Raw genomic sequence first — 18,103 nt, 5'->3', positions numbered from 1 at the left:
CATATAGCACATAAAGTGGTCATAACAAGCAATTTTGTCTCGCAAAAGACCTTCATCAACTTTTAAAAACTTCAACCTAAGACTAATCAAACAGAAAAACTCAAAAAAAAATTTAAAAAAAAACGTGAAAAATTGCACCATTTTGAGCCCAAAAACTCCTAAAAATGAACTTTTACCTTTAAATTAAGGCCATCCCAGCAGCTGCACCACTGTAAGCACTTGAAGGACTACTAAAGCCCACTTTAGGCCTCTAATGAAACTTAATGCCCGCTGGGCTTTACCTGTATCCCGTTTTGAAAGATCAAAGTCATTGAAAAATGTGTGAACACATCTTAAAAAAAACACAGCGCACCAATACAATTCAAATTCTTTGAATTGTAAAAAAAATTAGGAGTGCTATAATAGCCGCCTGGAATTGACGACGCGGCCATTAAAAAAAAGCAAGAGAAGGCCAATAATAGCCTCAGCTATCGCTTTGCAGCTATCAAAAACAAAATTTTGTTCCCAAGCGAAAAATCAGGATTTGCAATTGTAACCTAATCGCTAAAACGTATCATACAAATAACAACTAACTTCCGATATTATGAATTGATGAAACCGAGGGTAACTTACGGTGATTAATATTGAGGTCTTTGGAGTGCATACTCTGCTGCTGCTGTCTGAAAGAGGGAGGGGGTGGGGAAGGTATGGGTAAGGAGTGAGAGCTGGACGAATCGTGCACATGCAAGTCCCACCATTTCAGCTCACCGCCACTGGTGCCACTTCCTCCATTGTCTAGCGAGACCACCTGGTCCAGACTCAGAAGAACCTGGAAGCATTCGAACCAGAATCTTAATATCCACGGTTGTTTTATGGCGGCAGATCACTTTTTGACTCTCCAAAAGTCAAAAAGTGATCTAATCTGGACCGCAGTTTCATTAGATTCGCTAAATATTGTGAAATCAGCCTCCAAATTGGAGGACTATAAGAGTAATTACTTGAAGCAATTAGCAGAACATTTTTAATTAGTAATTAAAAGTTTTTAATTGGGCTTTTTCGGTTTATCGCTTTTCTATTGCCTTCAATATTTGACGTCGAACGTATTTGCGTAAACATGTGCGATCAATTCTATATTCCATTCAGTTCAAACAGGCAGCGAGCTAAGTCAGAAGAAAGCGATGACTTATGTAAACCGAAAAATAAAATCAAATGAAAATAAAAACATAGCAGGACAAGTCCTGACGTACAATTCAAAGAATTTTCATTGACTAAACAAAAAACAAGACCTAGAACGGACTATGAGTGAATTGACATACCATTTCTAAAAAAAAAATAAAAAAACAGAAACCCAATGTCAAAATGCCGCATGTGAACAAAAAACAAAAAACCAATAGCCAGAAATGGAACTTTGGTTCACACAAAAAAAACAAGGCCTAGAATGAACCATGAATGGATTCGGAAAACCATTAAGAAAAAAAATCCGACACAAAAAAACGAAAAAATAGTGAAAAATTAAAGTGAAATTTCCGCATGTGAACAAAAAACCACTAGCGAGAAAACGAATTTTTGTTCAAACACCGTTTTATCACTCTATTTTAAAATTAGAGCAACAAAATTTCACGCTGCAAAACTACTCGCTTTTTCGCTCCACTTCCTGTTTCGGCGCGACCAAAATCACCACTACAATTTGACTTCAAAAATCATGAAAATGTGTGAACAGATATTAAAAAAAGACAGCGCCCCAATACAATTCAAATTCTTTGAATTGTAAAAAAAATAGCAGGCAAAGTCCTGAAATACACTCCAAGGAACTTAATTGCCTAATATCGCCACTAAGCATCTTTTTATTCCTTACACCACATAACACCTTGACGAAATCGATTAAAGACAAAGAAAGTGATACAAAAAAGAAAATTTGCTAAAATCAGAATCGTATCGAAAATTAGTGTCCTCACGGTGAAAAAAAAACAACTAAAACTCTTAACCTAGTTCAAAACTCAAAATACATGTTTTATAACTTCCATTAGGCGGAAAAGAACCAAGATCATAACTTTCTGGAAAAAAAGTATCAAACTCAACAAATACAATAACAAAAACCTGAAGCCCATAAATTGTCCAACATTACGCCCCACAAAAAGGTCAATAAAAATTATTGTTAATAAGAACAAACAACGAGAACTTAAAAATCCACTTAAAGATTTTCGGAAACCAGTAGTGCAAAGTCATTGAAACCAAAAAGCACTACTATCGACTCACATATCAAACCATCGGGCATGTTATTAATGATTGCACAACAAACACAGGCAGCACTCAAAAATTCGTTAGCGTTATATAAAAACGATTTGCGAAAAAACCATGAAAACAAATTTAAGAAATCAATGAAGAAAAGCCAAAATTTGAATAAAGAGGTTCTTATTTTAAACCAGAAAATTATTGTTAAACTCTTAAAAACACTGTGGTATCAATTTCAGAGGACTACATTAATACAGCATCGCCTAAAAAGTTTTTCTACAAAAACCAAAAAATGAGCAAAAAACTGAGCAAATAGGACAAAAAACTGACAAAAAGCTTTTATGCGCCATTCTGTCAAAAACTCATTCACTGAACGCAGTGCATGATCAAAAAAAACTTTTCTCGCTGAGAAAAATTCTTTCACACGGCCACTTTACTCGCTTTCACTTTTTATGTCAAAACGCCGTTTGAACAAATAGTACTTCCGGTAAAAAAAACCTCAAGAAAACCACTACTCCTGATCGAGTCATAAAAACCACGATGGGATAGCGTCACCACCACTTCGCGGCTATTAAACATAACTATCTAACGTCGGATTAACTTCTCCCGAGCCCGGACGTCGATTCTAATCCAGCCTGATGCAGTCAGGTGGAATGAAGTGGCTTGTAGGAGGGTAGGGGGTGAGGTGCATAAAGTGTGGGGTGCATAAAGTTCATTTAGCGGCTTCTCGGTTGAATTTTGATAGTAACCTGCTGCCAATTGAGGTCATCTGATAAATGTAACGAGTGATAAACAACTTAGATCACGCAAAAATCAATTTAAAAGCCACTTGAAAAGTTAAAAGATGTCACGCTAAATTCTAACATACAAAAATCCATACGACAACAATAATTGCTTCGAACTTCGATCGACAGAAATTAATTCCTATGATTTATTAACTAAGAACATTTTTGTTAATTTTCTGCTGAAAACAATTTATTATTACCTGAATTGTACATTGTCATCGGTTTCATTAGTTTTATGTTCTCAGAATGATTTCTAGATTTACCTCGCCTAGGAACTCTTTGACAGCTACAGGACCTATTGAGTGTTCGGATCCCTGGTCCACAAAACTGTTATCCCAGAGAGTAACTTCAAGCTCTTTCTCAACAAGTTGTGAGGCGGCCACGTAGAAGGTAAACGTCTGGTTCCACACGGGTTGTAACGTTGAGTAGCATGTCTTAGTGCGCCTCAATGAGTCATCGCGACGATCGGGCAGGAGGTACAACTTTGCATAGGGGTTTCTTGGAAGGCCATCATCGCGCGATATCAATTCGATCGCTTGGTTTAAGGTCACCGTTAGTTGATTGTCTTTGTCATTGAAGTACAGGCTCATCTAAATAAATTATCACCAACTAAACATAATTCAGAAGAATGCTAAACATATTTCACACAGTTATTAAAAATCAGACCGGAGTTGCAATACACTTTCACCGTGAGCTGAATACATTTTCTGCTCTTTCAGATTTCTCAATGAGAAATTTCAATGAAATACTTGACCTAATCTCTAAGTAATGAAACTTACAGATTCCAAATAGTCTGAGACAAAATGTGGAGGAGGGCAATTTTATGGACAATGCAGTTTCAAGCAAATAATAAATGTGAACTTTTATCTTTTTTATTCAGTTAGAACACATTCGAAGACAGCCGCGACTGAAAATACGTGCATAAAAATCATCGGGCCAACAGGTTGGCAATAGAGCATGATTTTGGAGAGACGATAAAATTATGGTAACAAGCTGAAAGAATGAATTGGAACAAAAGGAACATGTAATTTGAATTGGAATCTTCTGTATTCTTTTCTTTACCTGCCCCCACCAATATATAATAATAATAACAACAAGAACAGAACGGGAGACCACCGACCACCAAAACCACCACCGCGGCTTACCATTGTCCCTATCCTTCTTTTGCATTATTTCCCTCCTCGTATTCCCCTTTTTCTTTCTTTCCTTTTCTTTCTTTCTTTTTGTCTTCTCTCTATCTATCTCTTAACCTCCATTTCTCACTACCAACTTGTATTCATCCTAGCACTCACTCCTTCTTCACTCTTTCGTTTCCTTAGCACTGTTTGTCTTTCATCCCCCGAAAAACAAAGTGGTGCGGCCGGCTTGGACTTAGTTAAATCACGCAGCGAGGTGGGGGAGGGGAGGGGATAAACGAATTATGTACAGCGAGTAGGGGAGGAGGGCTTAGGGGATGTGCATCTAGTCGTATGGGTTGGAGTGAAAAGGGTAAAGGATTGCCCATTGAGAAAGGGGGAGGGGGAAGCGCTTAGTTGCTTTTGCAATAAAAGATGCGTATCATCAATCTATGCAAAACTGATTCTTGAATCAGTAGTGTTTGTAGCTTTTCCCTTTCTTACACATTCTAACTGGCTCAATTTCACTCCTGACCGGCTAAGTACCTACAGTAACAGCACTAGCAAAAGAAGGCCTGGCTTGTTGGCATACAATAACATCGAACAATGTAGTCGCACCAATGCTCATAGTTAAGGTGGGACTGGCTAGTGGCTTCCCCAATAATATCGCAGCTCAGGGTCAATAGAGTTAAGTTAGCATAGAAGAAAAAAATGAAACACAAGAGGCCACGATTAACAAACAGTGGCGTCACTGCTGGTAGCAATCTACAAACATTTCCTCCCACCATACCTTACATTTCAGGATAAACTTTTTGCGCCCGCTCAAATGAACATAACCGACTAAACGTCGGAAGAATTGCTCTTGAACGACTAGAGGGATCTCTAATCAATTGCAGCCTGCTTCAGTCGGGGGGGGGGGGGCTAAATGGGACTAAGAAGTTCAACAGTGGGCTTCAAATAAACATTAACCGACTAATGACGGAAGAATTGCTCTCGAAAGAGGCGGGTAGAAAAAAGTTTGACCTCACTAGGATTCCAACCACTGCCCTCCAGATCCTTAACCACATGCACTGACCACTCGGCTACCAGTCCCTTGTTTTCGCTATTCTGCAACCGAATTTATATTAACAAGCTTTGCTTCGGAGTGAAAGCAATAGAGATTACTCAAAAATGAAGAGCGAAAGCGTGAAAAAGTCACTTGAGAAGTCAAAGATTGTTTTAGATGAAAAGCGCAAAATGAACAAGCGAAAAATTTGCATAAAAAGACCAACACGTTTACAATTATACTATGAACTTCAAGAGCAATTAACCACATTAGAGGTGAACATATACCACTTTTATGATTTAAAATGAAAAATGGCACCCGTTTCGGCGCACTTTTCATTTGACTTTTAGTATTAAATTGCCGCCAATTGAGTTAAGCTGCTTGAAATTGTGATTGAGAGAGGATTTTAGATCACGCGAAACGCAAAAAGTCAAGGGCGTAAAGGTCACTCGAAAAGTCAATATTGTCAAGCGATTCCCAACCACTCATTGTCAATATTAGCATTTAATTTCCCCTTTTCCACCGTCAGCATAAAAACTGTTTAAGAGGTAAAACAATTGCCATGGAAACTCTAAACTCTATAGAAAGAAATATAGCACTTCAACTCAAATCATTTTCGTATAAAAAGTTAAAATTTAGTTCTTTTTTGTTAAAAATTCATTAGTTTGATTAAACGAAATTAATAAACCGGGATACAGAAGAATTACACAATGCAGCATAACCCACTTCCGTCGGATACATTTTTCTTGACTCATCTTTTCAATTAATTACAAAAAGAATAGCAACTGACGAATTGCAAGACCACGGTAAACTAAAAGTGAAATACAATGTTAATACCTTCGTGGCTTAACAGTTTATCCCATTTCTGATGAAATCACGACAAGGAAAAATTGGTTGGACGAAAAATCGGCAGTACAGAAGATCGCACAAAAAGACGAACATGAAAAAAAATAGCCAGCCAATTGCCGGAAAACAGCCACCGCTGACCCGTTTGGCACACATCCGCATTAAAACCGAAAAAGAAAAAAGAAGTGATAAAATTGACAGAATTTGTCGTTTGTCAATTTCTGACATTTTGACAAAAGTTACAAATTGTTTCAATTAGATTCTGAAATTCTACGTAATTCAATGAGTAAAAAAATAAAATCCATTCAATCGAAAATGTGAGTGAGGTAAGTCAAGAGTTAAAAAAACCGTGAAAATCGTAAAACTCATGTAAAACGATGGACGTGATCAAAAAAGGGGAAGTAAAAATCCAATCAGAAAATTAAATTAGCAACCAAAGTAAAATTTCCACAGGTCACAAAAGATCACAATCGAGAAAGCGAATTTTTTTTCCAATCACCGTATTTTCGCCACTTTGATATTGAAGTAAAAAAAATTCCCAACTCAAAACCACTCGCTTTTTGCTAAACTTTCTGTTCCGGCGTGAGCAAAATTACTTCTATTTGACGTCAGAAATTATCAAAATGTGTAGAGATTATCAAAAGAAAAGACAGCGTCCCAAAAAAATTCAAATTCTTTGAATTGTAAAAAAGGAGAGCGCCTAAATAATAGCCGATGAGAGGCGGACGGCGGCTATTACAAAGAAAAAACAGCAACCACATTGCCGCACAAGAAAACATTAAGAAAGCGAATTAGCAAAAGGCCGGCAAATTGTTAGTTCCAGAACATTTTTTAATAGAAGCCAAAGGTAAAAATCGCTCTCATCTGGTTTTAAACGGTATTTTTCAGAAGTTTTGTCTCTAATACCGTAAAAAGTCGAAAAAAATGGGCTACAGAAGCATATTTTCTGCTATTTTTCCATAAGAAAATGGCAAATTTTCAATATTTATCAATCATTCTAAACAATAGAGTCAGTTCAAACAATTCAGCTAGTAGTTTATCTGTGAAGCCACTAACACTATCGTTAACAAGTTTTTCAAATAAGCAAAATTTACCAAAAAGAGAACAAAAATTACGACAACCGTGAACAAAACAACGGAAATGAGACTAAGGTTCAGCAAACTTTAAACCTCAAAAGCTTGAAAAAGCAAATATCGGACTAATCATTTTAAATTGATTATCTATGTTTGACAAGCTTTCTAATGATACCACTCACAACTCTGTACGATGAATCCATCAATCGGCGAAAAGTTTCTGAACAAAAACAAACCCGGATGAGCATATAGTTCGTTCCCCACACTAAGGTGAGATCGGAACTAAAAAAAATGTTATCAAAATACTACAGAGACTACTACAATACTTCTCTTCTAGTCCTGCAAAGCACGTCATCATAATAACTAATCGATTCATAAAATCTACTAGGAACCTTATCATATGTTTATAAAGTGATTCTTAAAATGTAACAGTATTGCCAAACATTTTCGGTTATAAAAACTAGACTTACGTTACACAGATCAAAAGACGGTACACCGCCATTACCCATTTCTTTGCCAAACGCGATAAACAATATACAGATATCATAAAACGTATAAAACGTTAATGCTTTTGAGAGTGAGACAAGTCAAGTGTGACCAAAAACTTAATCACGCGAATGAACAGAAAACACTCTCCACTAAGAGCCAAAAAGCTTATAGCTTTACAGCTTTATAAAGGGATAACGACTAAATAATAGCCGTTGAGGAGCTGACGGTGACTAATATTAATTGCTACTAACCCTGTGTGAGAGAAGTAAAATTACAAGCAGTCATGAAATGCAATCTAAGGGCTAAAAAACTCAGACGTACGTTTTAGGATTTCAACTCAAACCACGTATCGGAATTAAAAAAGAATTCGGACAAATATGGACCGAAATTAATTCATTATGCGAAACGAAAAACTAAAGGACAGCTCGCCAACTTAATTGGAATAATTCTTCATTTACAAAATCTCAACATATTAAAAAAGACACATTTTTGATAAACCTCGACTTAAATTAGCAAAAGGCCGGCAAATTGTTAGTTCCAGAACATTTTTTAATAGAAGCCAAAGGTAAAAATCGCCCTCATCTGGTTTTAAACGGTATTTTTCAGAAGTTTTGTCTCTAATACCGTAAAAAGTCGAAAAAAATGGGCTACAGAAGCATATTTTCTGCTATTTTTCCATAAGAAAATGGCAAATTTTCAATATTTATCAATCATTCTAAACAATAGAGAGTCAGTTCAAACAATTCAGCTAGTAGTTTTATCTGTGAAGCCACTAACACTATTGTTAACAAGTTTTTCAAATAAGCAAAATATACAAAAGAGAACAAAAATTACGACAACCGTGAACAAAACAACGGAAATGAGACTAAGGTTCAGCAAACTTTAAACCTCAAACTCTTGAAAAAGCAAATATCGAACTAATCCCTTTAAATTGATTATCTATGTTTGACAAGCTTTCTAATGATACCACTCACAACTCTGTACGATGAATCCATCAATCGGCGAAAATTTTCTGAACAAAAACAAACCCGGATGAGCATATAGTTCGTTCCCCACACAAAGCACGTCATCATAATAACTAATCGATTCATAAAATCTACTAGGAACCTATTCATATGTTTATAAAGTGATTCTTTAAATGTAACAGTATTGCCAAACATTTTCGGTTATAAAAACTGTACTTACGTTACACAGATCCAAAAACGGTACACCGCCATTACCCATTTCTTTGCAAAACGCCATAAACAATATACATTATAAAACGTATAAAACGTTATTGCTTTTGAGAGTGAGACAAGTCAAGTGTGACCAAAAACTTAATCACGCGAATGAACAGAAAACACTCTCCACTAAGAGCCAAAAATGACGTCACGCACGCAAATCAGTTGAAATTGAATCAACGGTTGAACAATAAGGAGATTTGAAGTGATTCATTCGTGAATTCAATTTCAACTGAACTGCTCTCACCACCATCACCCATTTCTTTGCAAAAATGCGAAAAACAAAATACAGCTCTTATAAAACGTAACATCACTTTTGAGAGTGAGACAAGTCAAGTGTGACCAAAAACATCATCATGCGAATGAACAGAAAACATTCTCCGCTATGGAGGGGGATGGTGTCGGTGGGAGTATTGTGGGGGGTGTGAGGGGGGTCAAACTCTAAGAACCTCCCTTCACACCATAAGTATAAGTCTCCAAAACAGTTTCTGAGAATCGCATGCTTGGGGACTAGTGAGCTGAAGGGCTCTCAGAGCACTTACAGCCCACCATTTTATTGTCTCAAGAGATAAACTTGGATCGATAAACTTGGAACATGTTAATAATTTTCCAAAAATTTGAAAAAAAAATTGAGTGTAAAAAAAACAAACATTAGTATTTGGTTCAAAAATATAACTAAAATACCATAACGGTAATACAAACAACATCTTGTCGTATTGAAAACACCACGGCACGCAAAATTCAAAAATGAAAATTTAAAAATGAAAGCTAGCCACGGGGGGTGCACCGGGGGCTGATGGGGAGCGATTAATAATAGTGATTTGTTTGAGAGCGATTAATAATAGTGATTGAAACGGCATTTGTTCCTATCAACAATCTTGAACAAATCAAAAAACATCCGGAACTCCCCACACGACCTAAATGCAGACAAAACCACTATCTTTTGTCTTAAAACAATTATTCCTTGCATCCCAAGAATTGACTTGGAAAATACAACCGCCGACGTAACCAAAAATTTTCCTTCAGCTTGATAATCGAAGCAACGCTAAAAAATTGCAAAAATCTTGAAGATGACAAGACAAAAACTAATCCACTGAAAAACTGACCCAGGAATTAACTTTGAACAAATAAATGGTATCAAAAGTTCAGAAACCTTTAATTAGCTATACAACTCGAGACATTGGGCCAAATTAGGAGAGATTGGGCAGATAGAATTCCTAGAAAACGATTTGTAAAAAATGGAACACAAAATTTAGGTCTCAGGAAAACGCAATTTTTTGTTGGGGTATCACATCACAAAAATTTTTTAAAAATTCACAAATGCTTTTGTGTTGGAGATTTTTATTAATTTGAATTCCAACTATTTCAAAATTTAAGCCTAGCAGAAAAAGAAAGAAACAATCAACTAAAGTCGAAACAACCAACAACTTCTCTCAAACAAACGTCGAGCCGTTGGCTTTGTCAGTGGCTAGCCACGGTTTAGTGAGGCTAGCTTTAGCTTAACTGAAGGGGCGTGATGTGAGCGCAGCGGGTGGTGCACCTTAGCGGGTCGAGGGGTGGGGCAACGGTGAGGGCAGGGGGCAACGGTGGAAGGGATATCTTTGGCTACACGATGCTCTTACGGCCTGAACGATATGCAGGGTTGGGGATTGGGAGGGGGGCGCTGATGGGGCGGGTGAGTTGAGGGATCAACTTCTAAGAACCGCCCTACACACCATAAGTATAAGTCTCCAAAACAGTTTCTGTGAACCGCGTACCTGGAGACCAGTGAGCTTAAAGCCTCTAAAAGAACTTAATACCTTCTGGGCGCCACCTCTTCATCCCGCATCTGAGGACGAAAAATCAAGTGGGTCAAATGAAAAATCGGTAAAGCGGAAAATCGAAAAAAAGACCAACAGGATTACTATAATTGCTACAATCTTCGTTTGAGAGCAAATAACAATGATTTCCTAAGAAGTGCTAGTTAAATCATTTATGATAAAAAACATTTTCACTATAACTCAGCGTTAATTAGGGCAATAAATGAAAACATCACGCCAAATAACTGCAGCTGAAAAGCGGCATCAACAAAAGAGTTAAGGAAAGAGAGAGAGAGAGAGAGAGAGAGAAAACGTGAACGAGAAAGAAAGGAAAGAAACCCCAACCGACACAAAGAGAGAAATAGGTGCTAGAAAAATTTTTCATGATGAGAATCGAATCTGCAACTTCTACTTTCCTAGCCGTGTTAGTGATTAAATTATAAAAACTGAAAAGTCCAAAATTTAAAAGATCTCGAAGTGAAACAAAAAGTTGAAAACCACTTTTTGTCTCTGTAGTTCTGGCATGTAAGCCAACTGCAAGACTTGAAAAGTTTCGTTGGCTAGTAATGACCGTTCAACTCAGAAAAAGACAAAATATTCAAATTCTTCTTAAAGAATGGCAAATTTTAACAAACTTCGCGTTACTTATATCTTAGGAAACATTCCGTAGTCTCGAGAGACTATCCAGTATCCCTATTCAAGCCATAAATGGTTTCACTGGCTCAAAGATCCATACACTTGGAACATGATACTAATTTTCCAAAAATTTGAATTATAAATTTTTATCAAAATTGCTAAAACTCGAGTCAATAAAATTTTGATTACCATTCCATTAACAATAAAAAACTAAGCAGGAATTTACTATCAAATCTTGGCCCCAGGTGCCGAGAAGTGTTCAAAAAATATTAAAAACTAAAAATCCAAATACTTTTTAAAAAAAAATTGCTTAAATTTGTGATATTAAAATCTTGAAAAGCTTTCCATTACCTCTAGATAGTATGCAGTAAATTATTATCAAACCCTAAAGGAAGTTCTTTGGCTCTCGAGGCTGGAAAAACCTAAAAAATGACAAACATTTTCAAAAACCTTTGCAAGTTTTATCAAAAAATTGCAAAAAAATTTTGATAATGGAAAGTTAAACACTACTCAATGGCCGATAATTTTTTTCAGTAACTAGTTATCAAACCCTTATGGAGTTTTTCTGGCCTCTGGGTCAGGAAAAACTTGAATGAGTACAATGAAAAATCCTAAAACTAGTGATGTTAAAATGTTGAAAACCATTCCATTACCACCAGAAACATTGCAGTAACATAATATCAAACCGTAAAGGAGATTCCTTGACACCTAGAGCTGAAAAAACTCAAAATGACAAAATTTTCCAAAAAGCCTGAAATTTGTGAAAAATACTATAAAATTGCGTGTTTTTGTTTGGATTACCAAAACATATAGCTCTTAAAATGGCCATAAAAAACGTATGTTTTGCAAAAAATCTTTATCAATTTTAACCAGTCTCAATTTTAGACTGGTCCAAAAAACAAATCGAAAAAATAAAACACAAAAAATCGCAACATTTGGGGCTCCTGAAAATGACCTTTTAACCTTAAACTACGGCCTTCCCAGTAGCTTCAGCACATTAAGCACTTGATGGACTAAATGAAAACAAATGCCCGCTGGGCGCTACCTGTTTATCCACTTTTTAAGGACGAAAAGTGAAATGGGTCAGACGAAAAGTCAAATGGGTCAGTAGACAAAACCGGGTCAAGTGAAAAATCGCAAAAAAGACCAACAGGTCTAATAGAATTGATACAAATTCGTTTGAGAGCAATTAATAAACAGTTTTAAACTGTTTTAAACAGTTTTAAAAAATTGATTATAATCAAAATCTAGCCGCAAAAAAGTATAAAAAAAAACATTAGTATTTGGTTCAAAAATATAACTAAAATACCATAACGGTAATACAAAAAACATCTTGTTGTATTGAACTGCGTCGTATTGAAAACACCACGGCACGCAAAATTAAAAAATGAAAATTTTTAAACATACCCGACTAACGTCGGAGGAATTGCTCTCAAACGACCGGCGAGCAGTTGGCTTCGTCAGTAGCTAGCCACGGGGGGTGCACCGGGGGCTGATGGGGGCAACACTGGGTTGGGGGGCAATCGCGCGGAGGGGGTGCAGGCAATAATGGGGGTTGGGGGTCAACGGGGGGGGGGGGGGGGTGTCTCAACCTCTAAGAACCGCCCTTCACACCATAAGTATAAGTCTCCAAAATAGTTGGAGCTGAAACAGAGCTGAAAGACTCTAAGAGCACTTAATGCCTGTTGGGCGCTACCCGTTTATCCCGTTTTTGAGGACGAAAAGTCAAAAGCGTCAGACGAAAAATCGGTCAAGCGAAAAATAGCTTAAAAAAAGACCAACAGGTCTAATATAATTGCTACAAACTTCGTTTGAGAGCAATTAAACAACTCATAAAGGCACATTAAATAAAATTAACGGTATTCACAAAAACTCAGCATAGATATTTCCAAGAAACAAAGGGGTGCCAAATGCCAGAATAAGAAGGTCACATTAAAAAAACACACAAAAATTAATCGTCATAATTTTGAACGCTGATAAACAAATTGCTAAAATGTAAGTCAAGTCGAAAAAAAATTTAAAAACAAAAATATAATCCCCGGCTGAGCAAAGATAACCTTAATCCAAAGAATCAAAACAAAATAGAAACAAAAATCAGACAAAACACTACTAAAATTGGATTAGTATGTGTACAATGTTAATCAAAAACACAATTTCACCAAATAGAGATGCTCAATCAATGTCCGAATTAGTTAAGTGACGTTGCCATGTACATTGCTTTCAAAAAAGTTTGCTCAATGATTCAAAAATTGAAATAATTGGAAAGCGAAAATTTGACGAAAAATGAGAAATGAGCCCATTTTGCACTTTAAACGCATTACTAGGCTCTCATAAACACAACTAGAACATCTCATCAACGCTGATGCTTACATACTGATGCATAGTCACCAAAACAAACAATTCTACAAAAAACCAAATTATAAGCAAAACGATTGAGTCAAATGAACAAAAAACGGTTATCTATACGCGCTATTGTGACTATAATGACCTGATCAACTGTTTTTAGTGGGTAATGTAACAAATGCTCCTTTTTACAATCGATAAATCTGTCTTGTAAAAAAGGACCCATTGCCTGCATGCTACAGGATGTTCAAAAAAAGATTGACTTTCATGTGTAAAAATTTGACCCTACAGAACCTTCTAGTTTTCGAGATATGGCCATTTTGGGGTTACTTAAAAATTTTTTTTAAAAATTCCGAAAACCTTTTGTTTTTGTGGGTGTTTGGTATGTCCCAGGGCCTCATTGCCTGTCCTCTCTAGAGTCGCCAATAGGAGCCCCAGCTATTGTTTTGCAAGTATTAAAAACAAATGGCTTTATCAAAAAAATTGTTCACAAACGTATATCTATGAACTCGCCACTGCTCTGGGAGCTCTTTCTTGAAACATTGAATTCATTCAAACAGGAAAGGGCACAGAGCGCTGACAAATTGGGATTCAAGGAAAAATTACAAAAGGTAAATTGGAAAGTTTGAAATTGCCAGAAACATGAGCTGTGGCGAGGTTATGAGGTTGTTGAAAAGAACCCCTGAGAACAGAAAATCAAAACTCTGTTCAGATGATTTAATTGACATAATTGTTGCGAGCCATCTTAGTGGAGGAGGAACTATATGCTCAACTGATTTTTTTGTTCATTGAATTTAGGATGATTGATGTAGTGGTATCCTTTAGTGAGTAATATCTTTTAGAACGCTCGTACATCGTTGAATATGACATTAAGAATAATTGTGTGGTACATGAGTATTACACTTGTATTACACTAGATATTAGTGGTTCCTTTGTAGTCATACATTCTCGATGATGAGAGGTTTCAGTGGGCTTCTCTGAAGATCTAATTTTTCTCATGAATCCATTTGATAGTTAATGGTATTATTGACCTTGAAAACATACCCGGCAGATTGCCGGAAAATAGCCGCCGTTGATTCCAATAAGCATGATTGGGATTGAACGAATAGAATATATTGAAAAAAAAAGATTTTTGTACAAAAATATTTTTTTAGTCCAATTTATTTTGATGACATTGCGTAGTCTATTTCTGACTTCAATTTTTTATACCGACTATGTTCATTTTGAATTGCTTTGCTGAGCAACTGATGTTCAAATTCACTTTAAGCAGAATGAGAGAAGAGAGAAACTAGCCAAGAGAAGTCAAAAAGATTTCACGCAAAATGTCGAAAAAGCGGCAAAATGGTAAAGCGAAAAAAAGTTCGACGAAGTAAAAAAAAATACGAGCGCAATAATAGCCGGCTGAGAAGATGAGGGCGGCTATTAATAATCTGTTTTGAAAAACTTTTTAAACACTGCTTCTTTTAGCTCTTCTTTTTCACAACTTGTAACAGTTCCATTAATGCCATGTCCCAACCAGCTTTAGGAGAAAATATAAAGTTTTTATGGCTTTGACACTATCTTCACTAAATTTTTGTTACTGGTCAAACATTGTGGTTCTTTGTTGTCTTTGTCGTATAGACCCACTGAAATGAGGACCCATTAGATTCAACTATGACCTAATTGACCACTCAAGTTTTTCAGTTGATATCTCCGGTTGGTAGTGGCTTCAACACTGCTTTTGGGAAATTTGTAGAATTTGAGCTCCGTTGGAAGTCCTGCTTAATTTGTAGTCATCAGACTCAATCGCCACGACGGACAGTTATAATGGATATCTAAGGAGTTACCCGTTATTTGTCGAGTTTTTGTTAGTTGAAAATTTATGCTTGTCAAGAAATTGAAAAGATTTGTTTGAAAACAACTTAACTTTTGAACTTTGCCGTTTTATGAGGCAATGAAAAAAAAATCTGAGCAAATTCTCACAAACCTTAAGACAAGTTCAGACCTGCCCGCCTTAATTAATTTTGATCACCAACTGATGTTTACCAAACCGTCTACCATCTTGGATATGCAAAAATCAATGCATTAGGAAAGATATAATGTAAGAAGAACAATCAGTTTTGCATTAACGCAACTCAGTGTTTAAACTCAATGTAATGGTTAACTTCAGTTAAATGTCAACGGCTCAAGGTCTAACACGAGCGCACGCAAGCACGCACGCACACACACGCGCACACACTCGCAAGCAAGTACGCACAAACACACACCTACACACACAAGGATAAAATCAATGTCCTATTTCGGTGGTTGTACTCCATGCCATGGTTAACCTGAGCTCAACTGAAGGTCACAAACACGCACATTCTCTAACAGACACACAAAGGTACGCACGCACGCCCGCACGCACGAACGCACGCAGGCACGCGCGCGCACACACACATACACACACACAGTCACCTAGACGTAGGCAGTCAAGTTAAGAGAAGGTTCAAAAACGAATCGAACGTTTGAAAACCAAGCAAACGTTTGAAAACGAAGTGAACGTCCCAAAACCGAAAAGAACAAAATTATTATTTGAAAGCCTACGTGCAAGCACACACGAGCGCACACACACGCATGCACTCACTGACTCACGCACGCACACATAAATACACATCAACCACACGCAAACTGAAACCAAGCCACAGAACACAAGCACATATGTAGATATGAGCGATGTTAACCATTGTCCATCACATGCAAAAGAAATGCATGCAAAACGCTAGGCTGCAAGTTCAAGGACCGTTAAAACATGTGAAGAGTGGCGCTTAAACATGGGCGTATAGCATGCATGCATTACTTTAGACTGCATGTATAAGCGACGCTGAAACATGTGAAGATAGGCGCTTACAACTGGTAGTATAGCATTCGAGTTGGAATTATTATATAGATATTACCTAAGCGACGACTCAACGTTTTCAGTTGATATCTCTGGTTGGTAGTGGCTTCAACACTCATATTCTACGATTATTCCAAAGCAGAGTTCCGTTTGCAATCCTGTTTAATTTGTAGTCTTCAGACTCAATTGCCACGAAAGAGGTACATGGCTTTCTAAGGAGTTACATGTCATTTATCAAGTTTTTGTTAGTAGAAAAATTATGGTTGTCAAGAAATGGAAAAGATTTTGTTGGAAAAAACCAGTTAACTTTTGAACTTTGCAAATTTGTATTTCAATTCTGGCAATTTGTACCATAGTCTCAGTAAACACAGGTTGCATCTTTCCAGAAACTTTTTTTGTTTAATTTTATAGTTTTAAGCCACAGATACTTCGAGTTTTGATAGAATTGGTGATTTCTGAATGTTCGCACATTTTTCATTTCCTTTTTTGTTTTTCTGTCACATAATATTAATAACAGTTCCCATTGCATTTGAAGGACAGAAAATCAAGCCGTTTTTCCTAAAATTTCATAACAGAATTGAAATTTTGTCGCTTTTAGTAGTCGCAAGACAAATTCTGGAAAAGACAGGTCTCAATGGCTTCCTAGGGAGATATAAAAGAACCTACCTAAATGATTTCAGTTGATAGCTAATGATTTTTTATGGAAAAAAAACAATTTTCAAATATATAAAACTTCTCAAACTTTACCCTTTCTGGTCAGATTTTTAACTACTCTCATTAAAGACCGGTCTCACATAATATTTTGCTAGAATAGTACAAGTTATTTTATTTAGATGTTTGTGATGCCTTATCTATTACTACTTAGATTTTTGCCGGTCTTCATCTGATAATATTTTGACTTTGAGTTTTGGTCGTAATTAACGTTTATTTCGGTTATAAGATTTTTTGTTTATCTAGTCTCGTAGTCTCATTACTGAGTTTCTTTTGTCATAAAAATTAGATTTACATGTAACAGATATTAAAATCTTCAAAACCAGTTCATTGTCTCAAGAGACTACCCATTATCCCTATTTCAGGCTTTAAATAGTTTCACTGGCTCAAAGAACCATAAACTTGGAACATAATTTTCTAAAAATTTGAAAATTATCAAAAAACTGCTAAAAAGTTGCTCATCCCATGGTCGGTAAAATTTTTCGTCAACCTATTATCAAACCTTAGAGGAGGCTATTTGGCTCTTGAGGCTGGAAAAACCTAAAAAATGACGAACAATTTCGAAAAACTTGAAAAAAGTTGCAAGTTGCATAAAAAACTGCAAAAAATTGTGATAATAAGTTGAAAACTAATAAATGACCAAAAAACAATTTCCAGCAGCTTATTAACAAACCCTAATGGAGATTTTCTGTTAGGCTGAAGAATCTGAATAAAGACATCAAATGTCAAAAAAATTGAAAAACAGCAATTTTTGTGAAAAAAAATGCTAAAATTCGTGGTGAAAAGAAATATTGAAAAGCATTCCATTACAAATAGAAATCATACGGTAACCTATTGTCCAACCCTAGAGGAGGTTCGTTGGCCCTTTAGGCTGGAGAAACCTAAAAACTCACTAAAATTTTCAAACAAACCCGGCAGATTGCCGGAAAACAGCCGCTGTTGATTCCAATAAGCATGATTGGGATTTAAAGAA

The 18,103-nt window shown here is 36.3% G+C and overlaps 1 protein-coding gene across 1 annotated transcript in view; it reads right to left on the bottom strand.

Annotated features, from left to right (window-relative positions):
• LOC142358703 (uncharacterized) overlaps positions 1-18,103 on the bottom strand; it is a 389,942-nt gene that overhangs the window by 139,234 nt on the left and 232,605 nt on the right. Inside the window, exons 11-12 of the mRNA XM_075410229.1 lie at positions 3,260-3,586; positions 613-808 (exon numbers count right to left, since the gene is read on the bottom strand). Of these exons, the coding sequence (XP_075266344.1) occupies positions 613-808; positions 3,260-3,586 (523 nt within the window). The remainder of the gene's footprint in view (positions 1-612; positions 809-3,259; positions 3,587-18,103) is intronic.

The sequence above is a fragment of the Convolutriloba macropyga genome, chromosome 2 (genome assembly GCF_964194025.1).
Source record: "Convolutriloba macropyga chromosome 2, txConMacr16.3, whole genome shotgun sequence".
In the NCBI taxonomy this organism is placed as follows: Eukaryota; Metazoa; Xenacoelomorpha; order Acoela; family Convolutidae; genus Convolutriloba; species Convolutriloba macropyga.
This window is presented reverse-complemented; position numbering and strand designations above follow the sequence as displayed.